General features: G+C 56.4%; 1 protein-coding gene across 3 annotated transcripts; it reads left to right on the plus strand.

Annotated features, from left to right (window-relative positions):
- Nucleotides 1-10,635: 10,635 nt before the first annotated feature.
- LDLRAP1 (low density lipoprotein receptor adaptor protein 1) lies at nt 10,636-24,920 on the plus strand. 3 transcript variants are annotated; one of them, XM_053964500.1, is made up of 9 exons: nt 10,636-10,747; nt 12,572-12,714; nt 14,233-14,345; nt 14,800-14,914; nt 17,235-17,307; nt 17,552-17,635; nt 19,175-19,305; nt 21,184-21,218; nt 23,056-24,920. In XM_053964500.1, the coding sequence occupies exons 1-9, from the start codon at nt 10,663-10,665 to the stop codon at nt 23,198-23,200; spliced, it is 924 nt and encodes a 307-aa protein (XP_053820475.1). In that variant the 5' UTR covers nt 10,636-10,662; the 3' UTR covers nt 23,201-24,920. The 3 variants fall into 3 exon arrangements, with proteins under 3 accessions (XP_053820475.1, XP_053820476.1, XP_053820477.1); XM_053964501.1 differs by having other exon boundaries at nt 19,178-19,305; XM_053964502.1 differs by lacking the exon at nt 17,552-17,635.
- Nucleotides 24,921-25,437: the final 517 nt, after the last annotated feature.

Below are 25,437 nucleotides of genomic sequence, written 5' to 3' on the forward strand. Positions count from 1 at the left end.
TGTGGTTTTTTTTGTTTGTTTGTTTGGTTGGTTTTTTTTGGGTTTTTTTTTGTTTTGTTTTTTTGGGGGGGAATCCTGCAGTTGCATTTGGGGTGAATGACCTGGATTTCCCCTCTTGGCTTTGGCTCCTGTGGTTTTGGGTGCCCAGGTAAAATCCTTCAGGTACCAGGAAATTCCAACCTCCTCTGTCCCAGGTTCCTGCTGGAGGCACTGCTTCCCTGAGGAACAAATTATTATTATTTAATATTTATCATTATCATTATTTGATATGATCATGTCCTGCCATTCCCGTGCCCAGGAGCTGCTCCAAACATTTCATTTTTGAGGACATTTGTGTGCAACAGATGGATTTGCTGCACTCCAAACCCAAAAAATCTTCCAGTAACACGAACTGGGTGTTTGGTAGAAAATGAAAGGAAATTCCTCTGTGTCCTGTCCCCAGCAGCCACGAGAGGGCCCAGGATGCCTTGGATGAGCCTGAGACCAAATCCTGAGCTTTCCCCAGCCCCACAGCCTGGAAAAAAATTCCTTTTTTTCCTAAATCTGATGTCTGAATGTGACTCCATAGCCCTGTTGTTGTGTGAAGGAAGAGGAAATTCAGCTGGGGAGCTCAGAGATCCCTGGATTTGTGCTCAGGGTTTTGCCCACAGCAGCCAAACTTCAGTCCCAGCAGAAGGAACACTTGAATTTCACCAATTTTACACCAGATACTCTGATATCTTCTGGTCCCTAATTGCCTTCTGGTCAAGCAGGAGTATTTCCTCCTGGTTTTTCCCAGCACTGCAGCTCCCCAGCAGTTACATAAACCAACATTATTGATCCCCCTGTGCAATTTGTGCTTCAGCCGTGCCTGCCCTGACCCAGCTGAGGAAGCAGAAGAGAGGGGAGAGAGAGAGGAGCTGCTCTGGGTGACCCTGCAGTGACTTTATTTGTTCTGTCACCACACTTGGGAGGGCAATTGGCCAGGGACTGCCATCCCTGCTGTGAGAACGCTTTGGGGCCCCCTGATATTGGGTTTTTTTAATTATTTTTGAGTTCCTGGGGCTCTTAGCACACCTGCACCGTGCCCAAGGGCAGCCTGTGGCTGAGCTGAGGTGGAGGCTCCCTCCAGGTGGGCTCTGGGGAGCAGCAGCTCCTCCACTCCTCATGCCAGAGCTTTCCTTGCCTGCCTGGAGCTCTCCTGTCCCTGGGTCGTGCAGCTGCTGCTGAGAACAGTCTCGGGGTCTGGGTGTTGGGATGAGCCCAGGGGTGTGAAAGTCCTCGTTTCCCAGCCCAGGCAGCCAAAGGAGTCTGAATGCGCAGGGTCGGCTTCTCAAGGTTGTCTATTTTCCCTTATCTGTAACATTCTTTCTCTGACCTGCCGAGCTCTGTCCAGCAGGTCGGCCATGGCATTCTGTCTGCCCTCAGGGCAGTGATTACATTTTATATCAAAAGTTACCTATAGTCTGTTTACAATAACGTGCCAATAGCTATCATCTGTGTTGGGCAGTGTGTCTGTACCTGAAACCAATAGAAAAGTGTCACCATCACAGCAAGACATGGAGGGCAAGAAGAAGGAGAAGAAGGTCAGGACAAGCCCAAATCCCTCCATCTTGTACCCTGAACCCCATTCTAAAAACCCCAAAATTCTACTTTTCCACCCTGTGTCAATTCAACTACCACACTACTCAAACCCTTGTGGCTTGTAATTCCACACACAAAGCTGGCAGTTTTTTCCACGGGCTAAAATGGAAGCCACAGGTGTTTTTGACTTCGTGCCAAGGTCCCCGAGCCCCCTGCCAGGGTCTGGGGCCAGCCAGAGGGATGCTCTGGACTCCAACAAACAGAACCAGCACAGAGCCTGCTGGAGCTTTGGAGTGGCTGCAGGGCTGCCAGGCACTGTTTCCCTCTGGAAATGACTGAGCCTGGTGCTTGGCAGTTAATAATCTGCATAATTACAGCTTCAGCACCTCTAGAAAGTGCAGTGGAATCTAAACACCTTCCCCTTCCCTGCCTGGCAATGGAATTCATTTTTTCTCCCCTAAATGCCAACACAATTCATTCTGCAGACACCTGTTGCTCCAAGTGCAGCCAGTGGATTAATAAAAGCCTTAATTATTAAAGGCAGCAAATGCTCCCTAATGAGTGTTTGCTGCAGAGTTAATGTTTGATTGGGGAAGGTCATCCTGGAGGAAACCTGGCTGGGTAAGAGCAGGTGAGGGCCCAATCAATTCCCTGCTCCTCGGGGTCCTCCTGAGAGCCCAAAGAACCTGGAGGAGGGGCAGCTGAAACCTCAGCTCACGGGTTTCACCCAGGGGGAGGAATTCCAGCAGGAATTTCAGCTCTTCCAGGCTCCCCTGAGCCAGGCAGGGACACCTCACTGTGCCCTGCAGGAATGGCTCTGTTGGGCCCAGCTCTTGGTTTTATGGATCCCTGAAAGGCTGGAGCAGCAATCCTGGAGCTGAAACTGCTCAGAAACCCCTCGGAATTCCCGAGCCATGGCTGCTGCTCCTGAATTTTCCCAGGTGCTGAGAGCTGCTCCTCCTCCCACGTGGAAGAAGCAGAGCCCCAGCTGTGCTGCAGATGTGCTGCTGGGCTGGGTGAGCCCGTCCCTGGTCCCCTGGGTGACCCAGCCTGGGAGCCCAGGACTCTCCTGGGGCATCCCCAGCTGGCCCCGCCTGGTCCCAGTGACCAGAAGGGGCCAGAAAAGTTCTTTTTTGGTGGCCCTTTGGTCTCCCCACGTGGCCCGGGGGAGCGGTGGCGGGGCCCACGTGCAGGGGAGGATTTTTGTTAATTATGAGGGAGCAGCTCCCAGAAACAAACGTGGGTTGCCATGGCAGCAGCGACAATGTCACCTCGGGCTGGAGACGCTTTCCTGCTCCCAACAACAATTCCCGTTCTGAACAGACAATGGGAAACAGCCCGGGGAGGGGAGGGGACAAACGCGGTGTCCCCTGTCCCAGCTTTGTGCCCGAAGGGGACGGGACAGGGGGGCTGCAGGGGAAGCCAGGCCAGGATTGGGATGGGAATGGCGGATGGGATGGGATTGGGATTGGGATTGGGATTGGGAATGGGAATGGGGGATGGGTGGGATGGGATTGGGATTGGGATTGGGATTGGGATTGGGAATGGGAATGGGGGATGGGTGGGATGGGATTGGGATTGGGATTGGGATTGGGATTGGGAATGGGGGATGGGATGGGATTGGGATGGTATGGGGATTGGGAATGGGATGGTATGGGGATTGGGGATGCGATGGGGATGGAATTGGGAATGGGGACGGGATTGGGATGGAGATTGGGGATAGAGATGGGATTGGGGATGGGATTGGGAATGGGAATGGGGATGGGATGGGATTGGGATGGGGATGGAATTGGGAATGGGGATGGGAAATGGAGATGGGAATGAGGATGGGATTGGGGATGGGGACAGGAATGGGATGGGATTGGGATGGGATTTTGGTTGGGATTGGGGATAGGAATGGGACTGGGGATGGGATGGGATTTGGATTGGGATTGGGGATGGGATTGTGGATGGGGATTGGGATGTTCCTTCCCCTTCTGTGCCCTGGGCAGCCACTCTGTGCCCTGGGGGGTGCCAGGAGGAGAGTTCAACATCAAAGAGGGGGCTCAGGATTTGTCTGGAATAAATTGAGATCCTGTCCAGGACAGGGAATGGGAGAGCAGGAACTCTGGGAATTGGTAGTGCTGCTTTAATGAATGCAAAAATTTAAATTATTGGAGAGCAGCGAAGAGCTCCAATAATAAATGCCTGGGAGTTGAGTTCTCCCCGTGCCAGGCAGGAGCTGACCTTTTAATCCTTTTATTTTAATGAAATTTTGGGGCCTGCCTTGCCCTGGGAATTGTGGCTTTAGTGATGTGGCCAGTGCTGGTGAATCTAAAGGAAAAATCAGCTGTAGCCCCAAGCAAAAAGGGAATTGTGGCACCCAAATCTGGAGGGGCCAACTCCAGCATTCCTGATTGGCCTTAAAACCTCCCCTGGCCTTCCAAGGGAAGGTGCAGCCCTCTGTGTGTTTGGAAAATAGGCACTTAAATGGAGTTAATGATGAAAAAAAACATTTTAATTGGGAAAGTGAAGACAAAACTGAGTCTTGGTTTTGCTTCTGGGCCAAAGAGGGTCCAGCAGCTGAGGCAAGGTGGGAACTCTGGCACTGCCCAGCAGAAAAAAAACCACATTTTCCACCATGTTTTGGAGGGAATTTTTAACAATAATGAGGTGAGGTTTGAGTTTGATTTGGGGGTTTTTATTTTGCCCTTTTTTTTAATAAAAAGTTTCCTTTTATTTGAGTTCAAAAAGGATTTTTGTGTTTCCTACCCCTTCCACCTGCACCCCTCATGGCAAGCAGCTGCTGAGGAGCCCAGCCCTGTGTCTCTCTGTCCCTCTGTCCCTCTGTCCCTCTGACCCGTGTCCCTGGGCCAGCAGGAGTAGTTCACCACAGGAACAGATTCCATTTTTTTCTATTAAAAGCTCCAAACTCCAGAGTCAGCTCCTCCCCGGGATCCAGAGATTTAAATAAATAAATAAATAAATAAATAAATAAATAAATAAATAAAAGGTCCTATTTCTCTGCTTGCTGTGTGGATTTTTGAACTCGTGCTCCTCATATTTCCAACCACAAAAATCCCAAAGCCTCGTGTTTGCATGGAGATCTGTGAGCTGATAACATCACCGGGGCTGTATGAAACCCCAGGGCTGCTGGGAACAGGCTGGAAGCACATCCAGGACTGAAATGTGACCTGTGTCCAGCATGGCATTTTCTTTTTATTTTCTGTTTTACCTAGCTGGCAGCTCTGGCACTGCCCCCGCTCCGTGGCAGAGCAATCCCAGCTGGGCTGGGACACTCCCGAGGTGCAGGGATGCCCCAGGCACAGAAGAACGCCCAGCAAAGCCCAGCCTGGGCTAAGGAGATTATCAGGATTAAACACGGTGCACAGAGATGTTTACAATTATTATTAGCTCCAAAATCTGCCCAAGCAGAACGGCACAGGCACTGCCCATCTGTTGTTTTACAGCAGCCTCGCCGGCTTTGTTCCTGTCTGCACCTTAAATTCGCTGCTCTGGCACAGCCTGGGTGTGGAGTGACACCAGCAGCAGCCAAATCTGCCCCTGGGGATGCGGGGCTGCAGGGGTGGAGGAAACAGCCGGGGGAAAAGGGCCCCGCAGGGCAAAAAAATCAGCTTGGAGAGAGAGAAATCACATCCTCACCGCAGGAACACAACGGGGGACAGGGCAGGGCAGCACTGCTGGGGAAAGGCAGCCCCGAGGGTTTTCTCAAGGGGGAGCTGAAGGGTGGCTGCCACCAAGGACACTGAGCTGGCCTGGGGTGGTGGCGCCTCACGGGCAGCTCGTGGCTCTCACAGGTCAGGGGAGCTCCCTTGGCATCCTGAAAAATACCCTCATCCACCTCTGGCCCAGCCCGGCAGGGAAACCTTGCCAGGGCTGCCCCAGCAGCAGAGGATGGCAGAGCAGGGCACGGGGAAAGTGCCAGAGGGGATGGGAGCAGGATGAAACCTTTTCCAAGGGAAATCCACAAAAACCAAGAGGTGGGCTTTGCAGGGTGCTCCCAGGGGAACTCAGCACTTTCGTTTGAGTGTTTCCCTGCCTGCTGGTGCTCCCCAGGCTCCGCCCTGCCCCGGCACTGTCCTGGCTGCGAGTAGCGTGTAACGAGGCTGAAATAAATCACAGTTTGTGCAGTGCCTGTGGTAGGAGATGCCCTGAGCATCCAGCACTGGGGTTCTTCCCCCCATTTTTCAGGCTGCATTAAATGTGTAGCTGCTCCAGTTATTTCCTCTGCCAGCTGATGTTTCACCCTGCTGTATTTTTATCTTTGCTGCGTTACATAACAAGATGTGCTGGTGTCAATCTGGAAGCTCCAGCACTGTCAGTAAAACTAATCCAGTTTAGCACGAGGCTGAGATGAGGCCTGAATTCCTCGTGATAAAAAGCAGAATTAACCCAAATAAGTGACTGAACTCCTGGTCCCTCTGTTCTGACCCTGGGAGAGCTAACTCCAGCCAGCACAGAACTGCTCCAGACAACTTCCCCCCTCTGTTGCATCCTTGGAGCACGCCAGGAGAGTTTGCACCCTGTCTTTGACTCCCTGCAAGCTTGGGGAGGAGCTGCAGGAGGAACAAGCCTCCCTGAGGGCTGAGCAGCCTTTTTGGTGAGTGCCCAGTCCCCCAGGAAACACAGAATTCCCGGGGGGCTCAGCTGAGCTGCTCGTTGGGCAAGCGGCTCCAGCCCAGCAAAGCGTGAGGAGCAAAGAGGGGTGTGCAGAGCCACAGAGACCCCTCCCAGGGGTGCTCCTCTCCTCCAGGTGTGCCCCACCCTCAGGGTGACACCTGCTCGGCAGAGGGACAGCTGGCAAGGAGCTGCGAGCGGGACCTGAACTCCCGGGGGAAAACCAGCCCGGTGCCCGCGTGCTGCCGTGGGTTTCTGAGCCAAACCCCTCTGATGCCAGCCCTGCCCTGTGCAGAGCCACGGCCGTGGGGTCAGGGGGGCTGCACCGGCCTGGGGAGGGCACGGGGTGACCTCTGAGGGGGGCAGGGGCTGATCCCAAAGGTGCCACCGTGCCCAGCTGGGCACAGGGACCCTGCCCAGCCCCCGTTTGCCCTCCCTGGGCTGTGCCACCCTGACCAGCTGCCCTCCCCGGGGCTCTGCTCCGTGCCCGGGGTTCAGCTGCCATCTGCCACAGCCCGGGCAGCTCCCAGGGCTCCATGCCCCGCGGGATGCCCTGCAGGATGCCCCGGAGCAGGGTGACCCTGCAGAAGGACGGGCAGGGACCATCCCAGCCCATCCCGAGGCTGCTGTGGGTCCGGGGGGAGAGAAGCTGGGGGATGCCCGGGATCTCTGCTGCGAGCTCGGGATCCCTGCCTGGCACCCCGGGCACCCTCGGCCCCGCGGCTGAGCGCCCCAGCGCTGCGCTGAGCATTGTCCATCCCTCACGCCGAGCCCGGCCCCCTCTGGTCACAAGGGCGTTTGTCCCCGCGGGGAAGGGGCTGCGGCTCCATGCCAGGCTGTGCCAGGCTGCTCCTGCCGCGGGCAGCACACGGCTGGCACCGAGGCTGCTTCTCCCCTTCTCAGTTGCCTGGCAGGGCAAAACCCGGCTGCTCCCCGGCTCTTGGGTTTTGCAGGGTGGGCTGGGGGGTTTCCTCTGCAGGACAGGGCTCAGGGTGGATCTCCTGGGCAGATTTAAAAAAAAAAAAGGAATGAGATTTTCTTCTGGCACCCCGAAGTCTGCAGGGCCGGGCTGATTAATGGATGGAATTTGGGAAGAGACATTAAATCTTCTGCGTTCAGGTTTAAGCCGGGCTCTAATTGCTGGGGATTAGGAGATGATCTGAGCCACCCTCTGCAGTGTCTGAGCAGCCCTGGCAGGAGGATGCTGCGCAGGTGCTGCTGTGGGGGAGCAGCCCCGGCCACCCCATCCCTGCAGCTTTCCCAAACTGCTCCCGTTTCCCAAACTTCTCCCGTCTCCCTGCCCAGCTCAGCCCTGGCCTGTCTCTGACGAGGCTGGCAGGCCTTGATTGCAATTAGGCTGCTGCTGCTCCTTGCCCTGGGCCTGTTTTCCATCAGCAGGGGCAGCTCAGCACAGCCTGGTTGTGCTGGGGACAGGAGAGAAACCCGAGGGTGGTACAAGTGAATCTGCAAAAACACAGAAAATCCAGGCTGTGGGGCTTGGCTGCTGCTAAAATCAGTGTTTGGTGTCAATCCTCAGTTCCCCATTTCCAGCCTGGTGCTTCCTGGCCATCCCAGCAGCATCCCTGGCCATCCCAGCAGTGTCCCTGGTCATCCCTGGCCATCCCAGCAGTGTCCCTGGCCATCCCTGGCCATCCCAGCAGGGAAGGACCTCAGTGATGTGGGAGCTGGTGCCACCTGCCCCCCACAGCAGCCCCTGGCACACTCAGCTCTTTATTTGGGCAGTATTTGATGCTGTCAGATTTATAAGGCCCTTTCTCCATCGATCCCAAGGCATGTTAACTGACTCATTAACAAATTGTTAATGACTGTGGTAATTGGAGTCCCAAGCATGCCTATAAATTCGATTTACTGCAGGCTGCAGTGAGGGGCTGGTTTCACTCAGCCTGGCTGGGCTGGGAGCAGCTCAGCCTCTCCTGGGATGAGCTGGGGGAATTTTGGGGTCCTGGGGACAGGGACATCCTCCTTGTCAAGCTCTGCCTAACCAGGGCCAGCAAATGTCAACGAGAGCCCATTTGGAGTCGCTGGTGTTGTTTTCTCCCTAATGAAGTGTCAGAGGAAGGCAGGACAGAGGGGAATGTCAGCAATTGGTGTTTTTAACACCCAGGGATGAGACAGAGCCCTCTCAGGAGGGAGCCTGGGTCTGGCAGAGTGGAAGGAGCTCAGATTTCCCTTAGGGATCGCCTTTTAGCCGTCCCCAGAGGTGCTGATTTGCCAGAAGCGCACTTTGCTGTGAGCACGAGGAGAGAGCAAAGCCCGGGCAGTGGGGGCCAGCCTGGCTTTGCTGCCTTTATTAATTAAAGCAGGCAGCATACGAGCAGCCACCCTCCTGCCATGGCCTTGGAGCCAGGGCTGCGAGTTCCTCGTAAAGATTGCTCCGAAAAAAATTCGGAGACAGCCCCTACCGGGCTGGAAAAACATCAGCAGCACAAAACAAGGGCAGAAGTTTCCCCGAAATGCAGAAGGTTCCCTGAAAAGCTGCGCTGGTTTCACTGTGGATGCGAATGCCGCGGGGGGAGGAGCCGGCCGGGATTCCTTCGTGTTTCCTGCAGAAACGAGGGGATGGAGCCGCAAATTCCTGCGTTTGGGAGAGCTGCAAATAGCCCAGGGGGGAGAGGGGACAATAACTGGGACAGGGACAGGTGGCGGCAGGGGCAGCCAAGGAGAGACAGCGAGGAGCTTTCCCCAAGAACTCGCTGCTTTGCAGGCTCGGGACTCCGTGAAATCAAAAGAAATCGATAAAGTTGACTTTGCTTCCCTGGTCCTCAGGGCCTGCCTGTGCCGGGGTTCCTCCCCTGGAGGAAAGCCTGCAATCCCACCCAGGGAAATGGGTGTGGAGCAGCAGTTTTGAGCTGCCTTCCTATTTTTTCTTTTTCCCAAAACAAGCGGTTTAAACTCCAGCGGTGACTTCCAGGGAGCCATGTCTGACACCGGGGATGGATTCAGTGGGAAACTCCCCTGGATGAGGCAGCAGTGCCCTGGGGCTCTCAGCCTGAGCAACAAAACCCCGAGGAACAGGGGGACACCCCAAAAGGAGCTGCGGGGGCAGCACAGGGTGGTGGCAGCTGAGGATCTGTCCCCCGTGGGGCCGTGGCCCTGTGGAACTGCTGCGGGAAGGAGCAGGGTGGGATTTATTCAGGCAGTGCTGATGGTAAATACAAAAGCAGGGAGGTGAGCCCAGCTCTGGCCCAGCTCTGCCTCTCCCACCATAATTCATGGCCAAGGCTCTGCCTGAACTCTGCAGGTGCTGCAAGCAGGATCCCCCCAGGGCTGAGCTCACCCGTGATTTACAGAAACTTTTGAGCTTGGCTTAAACCCCTGTGACTTCCAGGTCTGAGTGCAAGCTTCCTGTAGTCAGAGATGCTTACAGAGGGTTTTGCACCGAGTAAGGTCTGTGGAAGGGCTTAAATTTGTTCCTTACACAGCAATTTTTTGGGGTTTTTGGTGTTTGCATGCTCTGGGCTCCGGGAAGTTTCTCCTTTCAAGAGCTGTCACCGTCCCCAGCTCACCCTCATGTGCTCAGAGTCAAACCAGGCACTCAGTGGGGACAGACCAGTGGCTCCATCCCAGTCCAGATTGGGATTTTTGGAGTCACCCTCTCGTGTCCCAGGGACAGGAACTTGGAGTAACTGCCCTCCCTCAGCTCCCAGCCACAAACCGAGAGGGGGATGTTAAAATCAAATGAAAAAGGGAATTTTCAATCACACAAATGCTTCTGTTAATAATGGGCTTTGGGAGGCATTGCTCTCCCAATCCCAGATATGGGGTTTAACCTCCTCATTGTTATCCCTTGAATTTCGGAAAGCCTGCCAGGGCTTTAATCTTCCATTCAGTGACGTTCAGAGCAGCTGGTGACACGCAGGGTGACGTGTGCTCAGACAGGATATTCCCACATCCCACCACAGCCCGGGGCCACCAAACCCCTCATGGGGCAAACATAACTTTGGGGTCACCTGAGCACAGAGTGAGTGGAGGGGGTTCCTCCACCCTGAATTTGGGTGGGGAAAGGGGGGGATGCCTGCAGAGCTGCGCCTGCAGGCATGTGGGGGAGGGATCTGGGGAAAAGATCCGTGGGGAGAAGCAACCCCCGATTTTGGGGGCGTACCCACAGCCCCTGGGTGTGGCCGGGTCACGGTGTGCCCGCAGTGCTGTCGGACCTGGGGGACCCCGAGGAGCTTTAGGGTCCCTGAGGAGCTTTAAGGACCCTGCACTGCTTTAGGGTCCCCGAGGAGCTTTAGGGTCCCGAGGAACTTTGGGACTCCGCGGAGTTTTGGGGGCCCCGCACAACTTTAGGGACCCCACCGAGTTTTTGGGACCCCGCAGCGCTTTGGGGGCCCGGGCGTGTGTGGGCGTGGCACAGGGCGTGGCACGCTGACGTCACCTCTCATTTGCATGGCCCCGCCCCCGGACGCGGTCAGCGCTGGCGCCGCAGGAAAGTTTGCGGCGGGGCCGGGCCGGGCCGGGATGGACGCGCTCAAGTCCGCGGGTCGGGCCCTGCTGAGGAGCCCCAGCGTGCACAAACCGTCCTGGGCCGGCGGGCGGCACAAGAGTGAGAGCCGAGCCCCGCTGCCCCCATCCCCGCTCCGCCGGGCCCCGCGCCCGCCTCTCCCCTCCCTGCCCTCCCTCTCCCTCGGCCGCGCTCTCCCCTTTCCCCCGCTCTCCCTTCGCGCTCCACTTTCGCTCTCTCGCGGCTCTTTCTGCACTTTCAGCCCCACTTTTGCCGCGCGGTTTGCTCCACCTCCATTGCGCTCCCCTTTCCTTGCGCTCCTTCCCCCGGGCAGCAGCGGCGGGGCTGTCCCCGTGTCCCCCTGTCCCCGTGTCCCCCAGCCTGGGACAAGGGCTGGAGCCCGGCGGGCACTTTGTGACCTCGTCCCGCTGCTGGCTTCGTCACACGATCGATGGCCCCGTGGCGAGCGGCCACCGCGCCCTGCCAGGCGCCCTCCCGGGCCCGGGGGGGGCCACCCCGCACCCCCCAGGCGACACCGAACTGCGGCTGTCGCTGGTCCGGTGACACCGACCCGGCGTGGTACACCGGGGATCAGGGATGAGCAGCAGCGGGACACGAAGGGGGCTGCCTTGGGGACACCTGGGGGCGTTGGGGACACTTGGAGGGGGCTGGCCCGGCGCCCTCGAGGCGCTGTGACCTCCGTGCCCGCGGCTGGGTGACCCCGCACAGTGCGGACAGGACGTGCGGGGCAGTGTCGCTGTCCCCGCGCTGCCCTTCCCCTCCCAAAGCTCTTTGGTGGCTACGTTTAAACCGGTTTGTCGCCGTGCCAGGGGCTGGGGGTGCCCAGGGCCTCGCTGCGGGTGGTATCAGGGGGTCCCCGGCCTCGGCGTTTGGGACTTTGGCACACGAGCCACCTGGCCAAGCAGCACCCGCGGCTTTTAGAAATGCTGGGACACCAGCTGAGCTCAGCATGCCGCCTGTTCTTGGCCGCTTCCAGGTGTGCCAGGTGAGACCCCCGCCCTCCTGCACACCCTGGGCACCCCCCCCCAGCCTTGTCCAGCCGCAGCCTGGCGCAGGGCTCAGCTGGCAGTGCTGGCAGGGTGATGGTGGCTCATCCCTTCCCGGGAGCCTGAGTCACCGGGGGCTGCTCTGGGCGTGTCCCGGTGCCAGCGTCCCCCCCGCCCCACAGGTGTGCCGGGAGCCCCCCCAGCCCCGCAGGTGTGCCGGGACCCCGCAGTTCTCCTGGCCTGCAGGAGGCTGGGCGTAAGGCATTGCAGCCTCGGGGCTCTTCTGTCTCTCCACCCCTCCCCAGTGATGGGGGTTTTGCCTCCTGCTTGAGACAAAGCCCTCCTCCAGCACGAGCTGCCCTTCCCAGGTGGCTCCTGGGTGGAATTTCAGGCTTAGGAACGCCCACCTTACTTTCACCCTGGCCCCACACCTATCCCTGTATTTAGAACCCTCCTTCCAGCCCTCCCAGCACTTCGGGGAGGAGGCCCGTGGTAGTTTCCATGGGGAGAGCAGAGACCTCTCCTCCTCAGGGCTGTGGGCGATGATTTACCTCACCTGGATCTCAGCAGCTGCCCGGGCTTAGCAGCAAATCCCATCTTACCCTCCTTGTGCAGGTGATGCTTTGCAGGGTCAGGGCACGGGGTGGCACCCAGCCCTGCCCCGGGGGCTCCCAGTTAAACTGGTGGCTCCTAAAGGGTTGCTGCTGTTTGTTGTGGCTCGTGGAAGACGTTTTGGGGTTTGTTTTGCTGCCTTGGAGAGTGGCAGGGGAGGCTCCCGGGTGAACACCTCGGGGCTGAAGTGCTGCTGCCTCCTCTCCCTGCCCCATCTCCTCCTGCAGGCTCCCAGCACGGGAGCAGCTGGAGCCTCGGGGGTGTTGCTGTGCGTTTGTGACCCCCAGAGCCTTCCCTGTGTCCCCAGAGCTGCCCGAGAACTGGACGGACACGCGGGAGACGCTGCTGGAGGGGATGCTCTTCAGCCTCAAGTACATGGGCATGACCCTGGTGGAGCAGCCCAAGGGAGAGGAGCTCTCTGCAGCCGCTGTCAAAAGGATCGTGGCCACCGTGAGTGTCCCCAGGTGGCCCTGAGCGGCCCTGCTGGCCCTCGGGGGAGTCCCACGGGGAAGAGTTCCAGAACTGCAGCTGGGGGGAGCCAGGATGTGCAGCTCCAGGGGGGTCGGGATTGCAGCTCCAGGGGGATCGGGATTGCAGCTCCAGGGATTGGGATTGTAGCTCCAGGGGGATCGGGATTGCAGCTCCAGGGGGATCGGGATTGCAGCACCAGGGCTTTGAATTGCAGCTCCAGGAGGGTCAGGATTGCAACCCCAGCCCCTCCAGGGGTGTGGGTGGAAGTGCAGACCCTTCCAGGCACTGGGAAGCCCCTGGGATCAGCCCAGGCTGTGGGATGGGGCTCACTGGGCATGGCTGGTGTGTGGCTGAGCTCTGGTGATAAGCCGGGGTGTGTGAGGAGCTCTGACCTGCTGGAGTCAGCCTGCCCCGGGGCAGGGACAGCGTTTGGAGCGTGGCCAGCGCTGCTCTGGGCTTTCCCTGCAGGATCTGGGGGGCTGAGAGGGGAAAGCAGAGGGACAGATTGCTGCAGTTCCCAGCCAGCTGTCCCACTGTGACCTCAGAGGGGTGGATTTCCTGAATCCCCCTGATTCCCAGCCCTTCTCCAGCACATTCCCAGCCATCCCCCTGATTCCTAGTACAATTCCAGCACATTCCCAGCCATCCCCCTGATTCCTAGTACAATTCCAGCACATTCCCAGCCATCCCCCTGATTCCCAGCCCTCCTCCAGCTCGGAGCCTCCTGGCTCACCAGCTCCAGGTAAAACTGAGGCTTCTTGAAGCCCCTGTAGAAGTGAATGAGGCAGAGCCCCAGCTGTGCCATAAAGCTCAGTGGGGTGGGGAGTGCTGGATCCTCTCCTGGCCTGTGCTGAGCTGGGCCAGGGGAGGAGGGAATTGGGAATTGCTCCACGGAACGGGGGCTGCTGGCAGAGCCCTTCACATCTGCTCTGATCAAAGGGGAGTGGAGCCCTTAAATAAAGCCCCAGGGCTGGGGCAGGACTGCTCCGGGCATGGCTTTGAGGTCCCCAAGGGACTCAGAATCCCCCAGGGAGTGGGGCTGAGGATTCCAGCCTGGAACTAGCTGGATGTGAGCTGCAGGCTGAAAGCACCAGGCCAGTAAATAAGAGAAAGTGGCTTGTAAAAGTCTGGATTTAAGCTGATGTCCAGGGAGTGCTTTGCCACTGGAGTGGGGTTTGGCTCCCCTGGGAGCCCACGTGTGCCAGGCCCATCCTGCTCCCAGCACAGCTCCTGTGGCCATGCTGGTGGCCCTGGGGACGTCCCAGTGGAGATGCTGGGTGCTGGCTGGCAGTGCCTGTGCACAGTGGTGATTGTGTCCCTGCCTGCTGAGTGGCAGCACAAACCCCTGCTGCAGGGAGGGGAAGGGAAGGGTTAACCAGTGCTGTGTCCCTCCAGGCAGCAGAATCAGCCCGTGGTGCATCCCCAGTCTGCTCACACACCTTTGGAGGTGCCAGGGTTAGAAGCCTGGGACTTCCCCTCCCTCTTTCCCTCCCAAAGGCAAAAGCAAGTGGGAAGAAGCTGCAGAAAGTGACCCTGAAAGTGTCACCCCGAGGGATTGTGCTCAGGGACAGCAGGACCAACGAGCTCATTGAGAACATCTCCATTTACAGGTGGGTGCTGGGGCGCTCTCCTGTGCCCCAGGGCTGCTCCTCTGGCCTGCTGAGCCTCCCTCTCACATCCCCTGAGCTCAGGGAGCATCCTGAGCATCTGTTGCTGCAAATCCCAGGCTGAGAACAGCTCCTTTCTCCTTCCTCATCCTCCGAGGAAAACCTTCTGAGCCAGCCTCTCTCCTGAAGGCAGAGCAGTGTGAGGTGCTGCTCTGCTGAAATCTTCCCCTTCTCTAGCCTGTCCTGTCCCACAGTGTGAAAAAGACATTTCTTCTCTTCTCTCTTCTCCCACCTCTCCCTGTGGTGCCCATGGATCACTCACTCACTCACCCACCCTGGCCCCTCTCCCTGCCCAGCCCAAGCCTGGTGCCCTGCCTGTGCTCCCTGCCTGGCCCTGGAGCTGGGCAGGCTCTGGAGCCTCTCCCCAGAGCCCAGCCCATGGTGTTGTGCCTTCCAGGATCTCCTACTGCACGGCAGACAAGGCCCACGACAAAGTCTTTGCCTACATTGCCCAGAGCCAGCTGAACGAGAGCCTGGAGTGCCACGCCTTCCTGTGCACCAAGAGGAAAATGGTCAGTGCTCAGGAGGATGAGGAGGGGCATAGAGGGGCTCAGAGGAAGGCTCAGGTAGAGCTCCCAGGGTGCTGCTGCTGCCCAGCAGCTCCTCACAGCTGGAGTGGGGATTTGTGCCTTGGCTGGTAAATCCTCTCTGGGGTGAGGCTGTGAGGAGCTGACCCTGCAGCAAGCCCTGCAGGGCCTTGCCCTGCCCCATAGGCACCTCCCTGTGCTGCTGCAGCCTCCTGAGCCCGCTGGGCACAGGGGCTTGGGCAGGAGGTGCCCAGGGGACCCTACTGGGGCAGCTCCCTGCAGAGTTTTTAGTGGCATCTTTGCAGCTGGGGCCGTGTCCTCCCCTCAGGAGACCCTGCTGTGTGCTGGGCATGGGGCTCAGAGCAGAGACTTGCCTGTGAGAAAGAGTCTGGGGTGTGCTCTGAGCCCTCCTGGGATGTTTTCTGCTGTTTCAGGGCTCCAGGATGGGAAGGGACCTGGTGAAAAAAGAGAGCAGTGGGGCAAGGGGAGCCCTGGGGTGTCTGGTGGAGCCAAAGCTGGCACTGAGCCCCCTCCCTGTGCCGGGAAGGGGCTTGAGGGGGGAGGAAGGGCAGGTCAGACCCCTGTGCCCACAGAAGTCCTTCCCAGGGGGAGCAGGATGCCCCAGATCCCCTCTGAGGCCATTCCCACCCTGGGCATCCCAGCCTGGTCCTCAGGAGCATCCCTGTGCCTGGAGCTCGGCCACCAGGGCTCTGTTAAAATTCTCTGCCTCTCCCAGCTGGCTTTTTTCCCCTTGGAGAGAATAATGGGAGCTACAAGTTGTCTCTCCTTCCCTCGCCGTGTGCTCCCATCCTTGCACGGCCAAGATAAGCCTCGCTCCGCAAATTAAAATTTAAATCTTCCTGCTGCTAAAAGAATTATCTCAGTGCTGCATCAGCTCAGCGCGTCCCCCTCCAAATAAAGTTCTCCAAAGCCTTTTGTGGCAAAAACTAGGAATAATTTCCTTTTTCCTGGTCTGTGAAACGCAGGAGTGTCCTGCTGCTGAGGTGATCCCTGCTCCCAGACTGGGAGCCAGCCCTCCCCAGGGCAGGGGCCCTGGATGCACCACAGCTCCCAGTCACAGGCATATAATTAGTCCATATTTTTAGTTCCTGGATAATTCTCAACAGTAGCTGGGTCTATTAAACTTGATTCAGATGTGACAGCCTAAATTGTAAACAGCTGTGAGGAGTTTCATACTTAATTACCATATTTAAGGGTTTTTTTGCCATAAAGCATTTGCACTTCCATCAAGGATGTAAATAGCTCCCACGTTCCAATGAGCTCTCCTGCTTGCCAGCCTTAATTGGCACTGATGGCTCTGGGGGTCTCCTTGCCCCCCTGCCTGGCTTTTGGAGGGGGGTGTGCTGTGCCCTCTCTGTGTCCCCCATGTCCCTGGGGGCTGCCAGGGGAGCGGGTTCCATCCCTGGCTTTGGGTTTGTTGTGTTCACAGCCTGGGAAAACCAACCCAGCCTGGAGGCTGGGGGTGTGGGGAGCGTTCCCTGTGCTCTGCTGGGGCTGGAGCTGCTCCTGAGCCCTGCTCCTGATGGAGGTGGCCTTTCTGTCCCTGCTGCTGCCTCTCCAGCAGCTGCAGGGCTGGAAGGGAGGGGGTCCCTGCTCCTGCAGGGCCAGGCTGGCACAGGACAAACCCACGCTGGGAGCAGCCTGGGGCCGTGCTGGGGTCTCGGGGTCTGGGTATTGGGATGTCCCCAGGAGTGTAAAAGTCCTCATTTCCCAGCCCAGGCAGCCAAAGGAGTCTGAATGTGCAGGGTCGGCTTCTCAAGGTTGATAATTTCTCCTTATCTGTAACATTCTTTCTCTGACCCGCTGAGCTCTGTCATGGCATTCTGTCTGCCTTCTGGGGTGGTGTTCACATTTTATACCAAAAACTACGTGTACCATCTCAGTGATTTCTTTAATTTCACTGGTTTCAGTGATCGATCTCAGTGGTTTCATTGATTTCAGTGATCTCAGGGACTGATTTCAGTGATTTAATTGATTTCATTTATTTAATTGATTTCAGAGATTTCAATGATTAATTTCAGTCATGTCAGTGATCTCAGTGATCTCAGTGATCTCAGTGATTGGTTCCATTGATCTCAGTGATTTCAGTGATGTCAGAGATTTTATTGATTTCAGTAATCTCAGTGACTGATTTCAGTGATTTAATTTCAGAGGTTTCAGTGATGTCATTGATCTCAGTGGTTGATTTCAGTGATTTGATTGATCTCAGTGATGTCACTGATCTCAATTTCAGTGATCTCAGTGATTTCAGAGGTTTCAGTCTGTCCTGCTCTCTGCTCCCCAGGCCCAGGCTGTCACCCTCACCGTGGCCCAGGCCTTCAGAATCGCCTTTGAGTTCTGGCAGGCAGCGAAGGAAGGTGAGTTCCACTGCCCTCCTCACCCTCAGGGCGTCACTTTGGTGTGTCCCCCTTTCCCCCTGCCTCCCAAATTTCCACTTTTCTTTGTAAATCCAGCCAGGTTTTGGCTGTGCTCCTTTTCTGAAGGTGCCTCAGGGTTTCTGCTTTCACCTTCCACAAGGTGACAGGAGCACCGCAGGTGGCCTGGCTGAGGTCCCTCCTCCCTGAAAGCTTGCAGGCAGTGATGGGATTTCCTCTTTTGCAGAGAAGGAGAAGAGGGAAAGGTCCATCCTGGCAGCAGAAGGGACGAGCAGCCCCAGCTCAGCAGCTCCTGCCCATCCTGTCACACGTGAGCCACCAGAGCAGAGCCCGAGGGATGGGGCAGTGTCCCTGGGGGATGGGGCAGTGTCCCTGGGGGATGGGGACTGTCCCTGAACAGGGCAAGGGACAGACTGAGGGATGGGGCAGTGTCCCTGAGGGATGAGGGATTGTCCCTGAGGGATGGCGACTGTCCCTGAGCAATGAGGGATTGTCCCCAGACAGCTCCAGGGAGGGTTCTGAAGGCCAGCAGGAGCAGCAATTCAGATTTCTTGGCTGCCAGCTTCTCCCCGTTAAGCATCCCCTGCTGCCACCCCAGATGTGTGTGCTCCTGCCCCAGGCTGGCTGGGATGTCCTTGGGAGCTCAGCCTGGATCTGCAGATCCCCAGCTGGGTTTTGGGTTCTGGGGCTGTGTCAGACCCCAAACACTCGCCCTGCCCTGGGCTGGGGGAGGTGGGCAGCCTGAGCAAGGGGAGGTTTGTGAAATAGAGCAGTTTAATCATAAATCCCCTCACAGTTCAGAGGCCTCTGAGGTGCAGGGCAGGGAGAAGTGGGACAGAAAGCTCATCCCTCCTCCATGCTGGCCACCGAGATAAGAGGATTTGGCAGGGAGAAAAACAGCATTGGACTGGGCTTCCTTCCAGCCTGGCACGTCCTGCCTCTTCCTGGGAGCACTCGGGACTGGAGGAATCTCTCCCACAGGTGGGACCAGCCCAGCCTGGGCCTGCCATGGGTGCTGGGATGAGCTCCAGCATCTCCCTGGGCTTGGTCCAGAGCTGGGATGCTCCTGCACCCACCCCAGTGCAGGCTGCTGGGGGGGGTTTGAGGCTTCCCGGGGTCTGAGCTCCAGCCAGGGCAGGATTTGCCCTCAGTCCCACAAAATACTGCTGCAGCTTTGTGGAATGGTGTGGGCAGAGCTGAGGATGTTGCCCAGGGACTGTTCTGGCCTGGGGCTCATCCTGAGCATCAGTGGGCACCCAGAGCCTTCCCAAAGGCTGCTGGAGTGACTGGGAGCTCCTCAGGAGCCTGACCTGTGTGGTTCTGTTCTTTTAAGAGTTTTAAAGTTCTTCTAAAAGTTCCTATACATTCTGATATTTAGGTGTTTCAGCTGAGTTTTCTCACCCACTGTTCGTGTAAATAATAATTGTTTTGCATTCTTCTTTGTGGGTAGAGAAGATTGATGGACTGTTGGTTTGGCCAGTGTGGTTGGAGAGTGGCAGTTTCACCCTCCAATCCACTGTCACTTTTATTATTGTATATATAGTGGAGTCAGAAAATAAAGTTAGCCTTTTTAGGTTCTTTTTCTTTCCTTTTACATCTAGCCTGCTTCTGTGAGTTATTTCATGTGACACTTGGAACTTTAAAAATCTTAAAAAAACCCAGAACAATGGACCTGGATTAACCCACAGCCCCCAGTGGGGTGGGTGCAGCTCCTCAGTGCTCAGGTCTGGGGCTGTCCTGCAGGAATTCCTTGGATTGCAGCCCTGGGATTCCACTCCGGCAGGGTAGAAAGGTTTGGCTGTGCCTGTTGCTCTCCCCTCACCCCTTCTCTGCTCTGCTCTGCCCACAGCAGCAGCCATGGGGAACTTGCTGGATTTTGAGGACCCTGGCAGATCCCCCCTGGGCAGCAGCACGGAGTGCCCAGAGCTGGACAACAGCAGCTTTGGGCCCAGCCCCTCGGTCAACAACAACGTGCTGTGGGTGAGTGTTAGAACGTGCCCCTGTTGAGTAAAAAAGTTACCCTTTGTCTACTTAAAAGGAGGAAAAGCCCAGAAGTTCCTCTCCTCAATTTGGTTAAAAGACACCGCAAAGGACTTTGGAGAATTCACCTCAAACTTAAGGACACCCAATTGGACAGGAGCCAAAAAGTCCCACTTGAGCAATTCCCTAGAAAAAGAAGAGCACAAAAGAGTAAATCGCTCTCATGAAGTGTTTTAGCAGGAGCAAGAACCTCTTGCACTGGCTCGGTTTTTCTCTGTAAAGAGCTTTGTTATTTCGCCTTTTATTAAAACTTTTTTGTTTCTAACACTGTCACAGGAGCCATCCTGCTACTTTTATGCCACCTGAGGCAGCTGAGCTATCTAGGGTGTGATACTTGGCTCTGAGAGTTTATAAGGCCTGGCTCAAAGAGACCAAGTATTAGGTAAGGGACAGCCAGGAGTGCTCCAGCTCCCAGCCCGGGGCTGCTCTGGGGTAACCTGAGAGCTCTGGGGCAGCTGAGCTGCTCAGGGAGGCACCACAGCTCGGGATGCTCCGGGAGTGCTCAGTGCTTGGGGGATAAGTGAACAGGATGGCAAAGCCCTGTGAGAAATGCTGCTGCCAGGTGATTGAACATTCCTGGTCTGGAGCAGCGCTGCTCCGTGGTTTGTCACCTCACTGACACCACCCAAGTGCTCTGTTCAGGGGCACAAATCAGTGCCTTGATGGCTTCTGGCTCCTGCTCGCTGACAGCAGGGCAGAGTTCATTGTTAGTCCCGTTTTTCCCTGCTCCTGTTCGTGGCTGTGGGAGCTGGGATGGCTTCTTGGGAACGTGCTCAGTGCCCTGCTTTACTTGTTTCATGGATCTCTGGGAGGGAGTGATGCTGCAGCCCCGGGTGTGCATCCCTCAGGGAGCCCAGTGCTTCCTCATCCCCTTCACACTGGGACAGGGTGGGCTTGGCTGGGATTTTGGGAAGGAATTCCTGGCTGGGAGGGTGGGCAGGCCCTGGCACAAGTGCCCCTGGATCCCTGGCAGTGCCCAAGGCCAGGCTGGAGCACTGAAGGTGTCCCTGCCACAGCAGGGGTGGAATGGGGTGGGATTTAAGGGATTTCCCTTCCCACCCAAACCCTTCCGTGGCTCTCTGACCCCCAGGCAGGCTGGGGCTGACCCTTGAAGCCCCTCTTGCCCTGGGGTCTCTGCCCAGCACAGCCCCTCTCTGGAGACCCCTGCCTGCTGGATTTTGGGGAATTGCAGGGTGAGTGCCTGAGCCTGAGGCTTTCCAGGTTAAACCTGAAGATCAGCCCTGAGGCCAAATCAAATCCTGCAGGCTTATCAGCAATCTCCAATCCCTCCCTGCTTCCAGAGTTTTCATACTTCACTTATTAATTGCATTAAGTCTGTAAGTGCATCACAGGATTTTGGGAGCAGAGCATGGAAAAGCTTTCTTCCAGGCAGCTGCAGTGCTTTCCTGGGAAACCCTGGGAGCAGGGCAGAGATACAGGGTCCCAGAGCTGCTTTTGCTGTCCCTGCTGTGCGAGTGCAGAGCTGCTCTCCTGAGCCTGATCCAGAACAACCTCAGGGAGCTCCTGGAGCTGTGTCCAGGTTGCTCCTGCTGGGAGAGTGAGGGGTGGTGATTCCCATCCCTGTGCTGCTCCCCCGGGCTGGAGCTGGGGCAGTCAGCCTGTTTGGGGATGGAGGGAAGGGCCAGGCCCCGGGAGCACCTGAAGTTCACCTTTTCCCCTGGGGAGGAGGTGACCAAGGCACTCACAAGCCAATGGGCACAGATACTTCTTTGTCTGAGCGCAGAGCCAGATCTCTAAATACACTTTTGTGCGGTTCTCTTAGCAACTACTTGTCTCTCTTTTTATCTCTTCACAAAGGAAATGGATGATGGTCTCGACGAGGCGTTTTCAAGGTAATTCTCATCGCTCCCTTCAAGTTCAGCACTGGGAGCAGCCCCTGGGACTTGGCTGGTGACTGGCTTTTAATAATGCTCCTTAATCTCATCAGGGCTGTGATCTGGCCTAGGCAGCTGCCCCATCAGTGCCTCAGCTGGTAATTGAAGGATAGGCTTTAAGGCTGCCTGAGAAGCCAAATATTTTGACAGCCTTTTAAGGCTGGAGAGAGGCAGTGTGTGATGGGGAATTTAATTCCCCAGGCAGTTGCTGTGTCTGCTCCCACTCACCGAGGCTTTTCCAGGCTGCTGGTCCCAGCTTCTGGCACTGGGGGCTTTGCTCTTCCTCAGCCCACAAATTCAGGGTGTGTGGCCCTCAGTTCATGGGGTTTATTCCTCTCTCCACTCCAAATTAAAGGCTTCCCTGCCCGTGCCTGCTGAGCAATCCAGCAAAGACAAACAAACCCGTTTCCTCTCGGGTGGGTTTTCCGGCCTGTCCTGGCAGGGTTGGTGTGGTTTTATGTGGGTCCCATCTTCCTCTTCCTCCTCCTCTTCCTCCCCCTCGGGCTGGGAGGTGCTGGAGGAGGGAGTGAGGCAGGAGAAGGGTTTGCAGCAGTTCCTGTTCAGCCCTTGGGGTCCTGTTTGGCTCTCAGGGATGATTTACAGCTTCCCCTTCCCCAGCAGCCTCATCCCAGGCTGGAGCTGATAAAAAAAGGGCTGATTTATGTCCTGGTCTCTCTGTTTTCCCTGCCCCACTGGCTGCAGCAGCTGTGGCTGGTTTTGCTTTGCTCTGCACTGCTCCATGCTGAGCTGTCCTATCACCCTCAGCCCTCTGGTGATTCAGAGCTTGGGCTGCTCATCCTGCAGCACTCCCAAAGCCATTCCTGCCACATCATCACCCCCGCACATGTCCCTTCTTTATTCAAAACTAGGGCTTCACCTCAGGCTGGTTTTGACGTTATGCCTCCCCAAATGTCTGAGTTAACCTCCAGCCCTGGTGCTGCAGTGTTTTCACAGGGCTATTTGAATCACAAGGCAACAAACTGGGGCTGCTCGGTTTTTGTGAAACATCTGGGATGAAAAGCTCTTCCAGCTGATCCTGGGGCTGTGAAAGATCAGCTGAGCTGTCCTGGGGCAGGGGCAGCCACAGCAGCAGCAGCAGAGCTGAGTCACTGCTCTGGGGCTGGCAGCAGCTCCAGGGATGGCTCCGGGGAGGAGAGCCCTGCTCTGCCAGGCCACTGATGGATGGCACAGGCTGCACATTCCCGGGATGCCTGCAGGGGAAGGGCTGGGAGCAGCCAGCAGCACAGCTGCAGCAGCCTTGAGAAAGCTGTGAAGGTTCTGTGCCAGCTCCCCTGATGCCTTTTCCCCCTTCCTGAGGCTTTCCATCCCACGGGAGGCTGTGGGAATGTGGGGCTGCAGCAGGAGTGGGGCTGTGCTTTCCTCTGTGCTTTACTCTCTGTGCTTTACTCTGTGCTTACTTTACTCTGCTTTACTCAGTGCTTTTCTTACTCTGTGCTTTACTCTGTGCTTTTCTTATTTTGTGCTTTACTCTGTGCTTTTCTTACTCTGTGCTTTACTCTGTTTGTTTTACTCTGTACTTGCTTTACTCTGTGCTTTATCTTTTGTTTTACTCTCTGTTTTACTCTGTGCTTTCCTCTGTGTTTGTTTTACTCTGCTTTCCTCTGTGCTTGCTTTACTCTGTGCTTTACTCTCGGTTTACTCTGTTTTACTCTGTGCTTTCCTCTGTGCTTGCTTTACTCTCTGTTTACTCTGTTTTACTCCATGCTTTCCTCTGTGCTTGTTTTACTCTGTGCTTGTTTTACTCTGTGCTTCACTCTGTCTCTGTGCCCCTCAGACTGGCCCAGTCGAGGACAAACCCGCAGGTGCTGGACACGGGGCTGACAGCTCAGGACATGCAGAGTGCAGAGACTCTGTCCCCTGTGGACTGGAACAGGCTGGAGCCCAGCACGGCCGAGAAGGACGATCTGTTCATGTTCTGAGGGCAGGGCTGAAAGAGGAAAACAACCCTGAGCCCCTGGCCTGGATCCTGCTGCGAGCTGGGAACTCCTAAGGGCTCCTCAGCAGCTCCGAGGATGTCACAGCCCAGTTCAGACCAAAGCTTCAGAGACCTAACGCGGATTTTTATACCTTGCTCTTACCTAAGCCACGAGATGCTCTTGGACATGATTATTCACAGTTTACAAGTGTTCCTGGGAGGTGTGGAGAGCATCTGCACACCATGGGAGGAGCTGCAGCAGGGCCTGGTCCTCCTGCAGGCAGCACCAAAGCCCCCCTGGAGCATCCCCCACAAAGGGCTGGGATGCAAACGCAGCTCCAAGTGTCACTAATCCACCCAGCCTGGAACAACACATCACCTGCCTGGCCAGGGAGGGGATTTGCAGCAGCTGCTGACAGTGTGGAATCAAAGAGGGAGCAGAGCTGGTGCTTTTGTGTCAGTGTCTGTGGCTCTCTCACAGCTGTCGGTCACCCCACAGCTCCTGTGGGAACTGACGCTTTTTAACCCAAAGACTCTACGAAGTTTTGCACTTTAAAACTTGAACTGAAAGCAATGCTCCGAATTGTCAAGGTAAGCAGTGCCTGGAAGCTATTTACCCAAAAAGAACCCACCCTGGCAATGCTGCAGCTCTGGCTCCAAGCTGACCCCTCACCTCTCAAGATCCCAAAGCTCCGTTGGCTTTAAAAGCAAAACCACCAGGGAGGAAGGATTTGTTCTGCTAAATTCTGCTGGAAAGGGCAGCTTGGGAGGACCAGCAGGACCACAGATCCGTGTTGCCAGCTTGGCCCAGCAGGTTTGCCTGTCCAGGACTTGCTCCTGCCTCAAAGCCGTGTGGTTGTTGCTCGCTGCATGGAATGGGATCAGGCAGGAGCAATTCCTGGCTGCCCAGTTAGCAGAGGTGCCCCTCCCAGTGGTGCTCCCACCCCTTCTCCCTGACAGCCACAGCTCCCAGGGGGCTCAGGAAGCTGCATCTACCCCTGGGACTGAAAACCAGCAGCGGAGGCACAAAGCTTCTGCTAACTAAAAGATTTAAGTTTAACGATCCTAAATAGTCTCACTGACACCTCGCAGTGTTTGTGGCCTTATGTGAAGTGTACTAATCTGTTTTATAGATTTGTAACTTGGGTTTGAAGCACTAATTCATTCCCCAGATAGCTCTTTAGAACTCCCTTAAAACTGCTCGCAAGAAGGGGAAAAAACCCTCTCTGTCAGCTGCAAGAATTCATTAGGAAGCAGCTGAGTGACTCTGACTTAGATTTGAGATATTTTTTCCCCCCGAGTGTGAGTGTGAGAAGGTGTTGGGGACTCGTGGAGCTGACTCATCACGTCTGTGACAGAACCTGTGCTCTGTGGATCCTGCAGAACGGTGTTCAAAGCAGTTCCACATCTTGGAAGGGCTGTGCCTGTGCCTCCCTCCATCCCGGGCTGGGAGGAAGCAGCAGAGCTGCTGCAGGAGCCCAGAAGTGCCTGTAGCCAGCCCTGACCCCAGGGAGCTCTGCTCTGCCCAGGAGCCTGGGATGGAGTGTGAGGATTCTCTGTGCATCGACCTCTCTCCTTCCCTAGAGGCTCCAGCAGCAGACCCTGACATTCACAACACTATCTCTGTGTGTCTGGAGTGTTTTTTTGTTTTTTTTTTTAAGAAAACCGGATGCTGTAAGGAATATTCTGCACTGAGGGGAATAAAAACTCTGCCGTTTTTTGAAGCCTCTGTGCTGGGTGACTTTGCTTCCCCTGTGGTTCCTTCAATGTGTGGCGTTCTGCTGGTGGCAGGGGGAGTTTCACAGTGCATCCCTGCATTTCCTCAGCACCTCTCCCTGCTGCCCAAGGTAGGGACAGGCTGCTGGAGGCTCCTGGGGATTCTCTCTCCCTGCCTAAAGCAGCCCTATCCAACTGGCCTCGAGGAGAAATCTTGGCTTTGCAAAAGGGAGGGATGTCAAGTCATTAAAAGCTGCAGGAAGAGGAAACCTTCGACGTGGGAGTGGAAATAGGGCCAGAGAACAGAGCCAAGAAAGCAGCTGGAGGGAGAGCAGGAAGGTTGGAGGCACAGGGAAGGAGCAGGTAGAAGGTAATTAGTGCCCAAGTGCTGGTTAATGAACTGCCACCAGCCTCTCACTTGGACACACAAGTCCCATCTCTGATCTCCAGCAGCAGCAATTCTTTCTCCTGGCTCTGGAGCAGCTCCTGGGGGGTGGCTCTTGGCCTGGAAAGGGAGGGACATCT

The sequence above is a fragment of the Vidua chalybeata genome, chromosome 25, assembly GCF_026979565.1.
Source record: "Vidua chalybeata isolate OUT-0048 chromosome 25, bVidCha1 merged haplotype, whole genome shotgun sequence".
In the NCBI taxonomy this organism is placed as follows: Eukaryota; Metazoa; Chordata; class Aves; order Passeriformes; family Viduidae; genus Vidua; species Vidua chalybeata.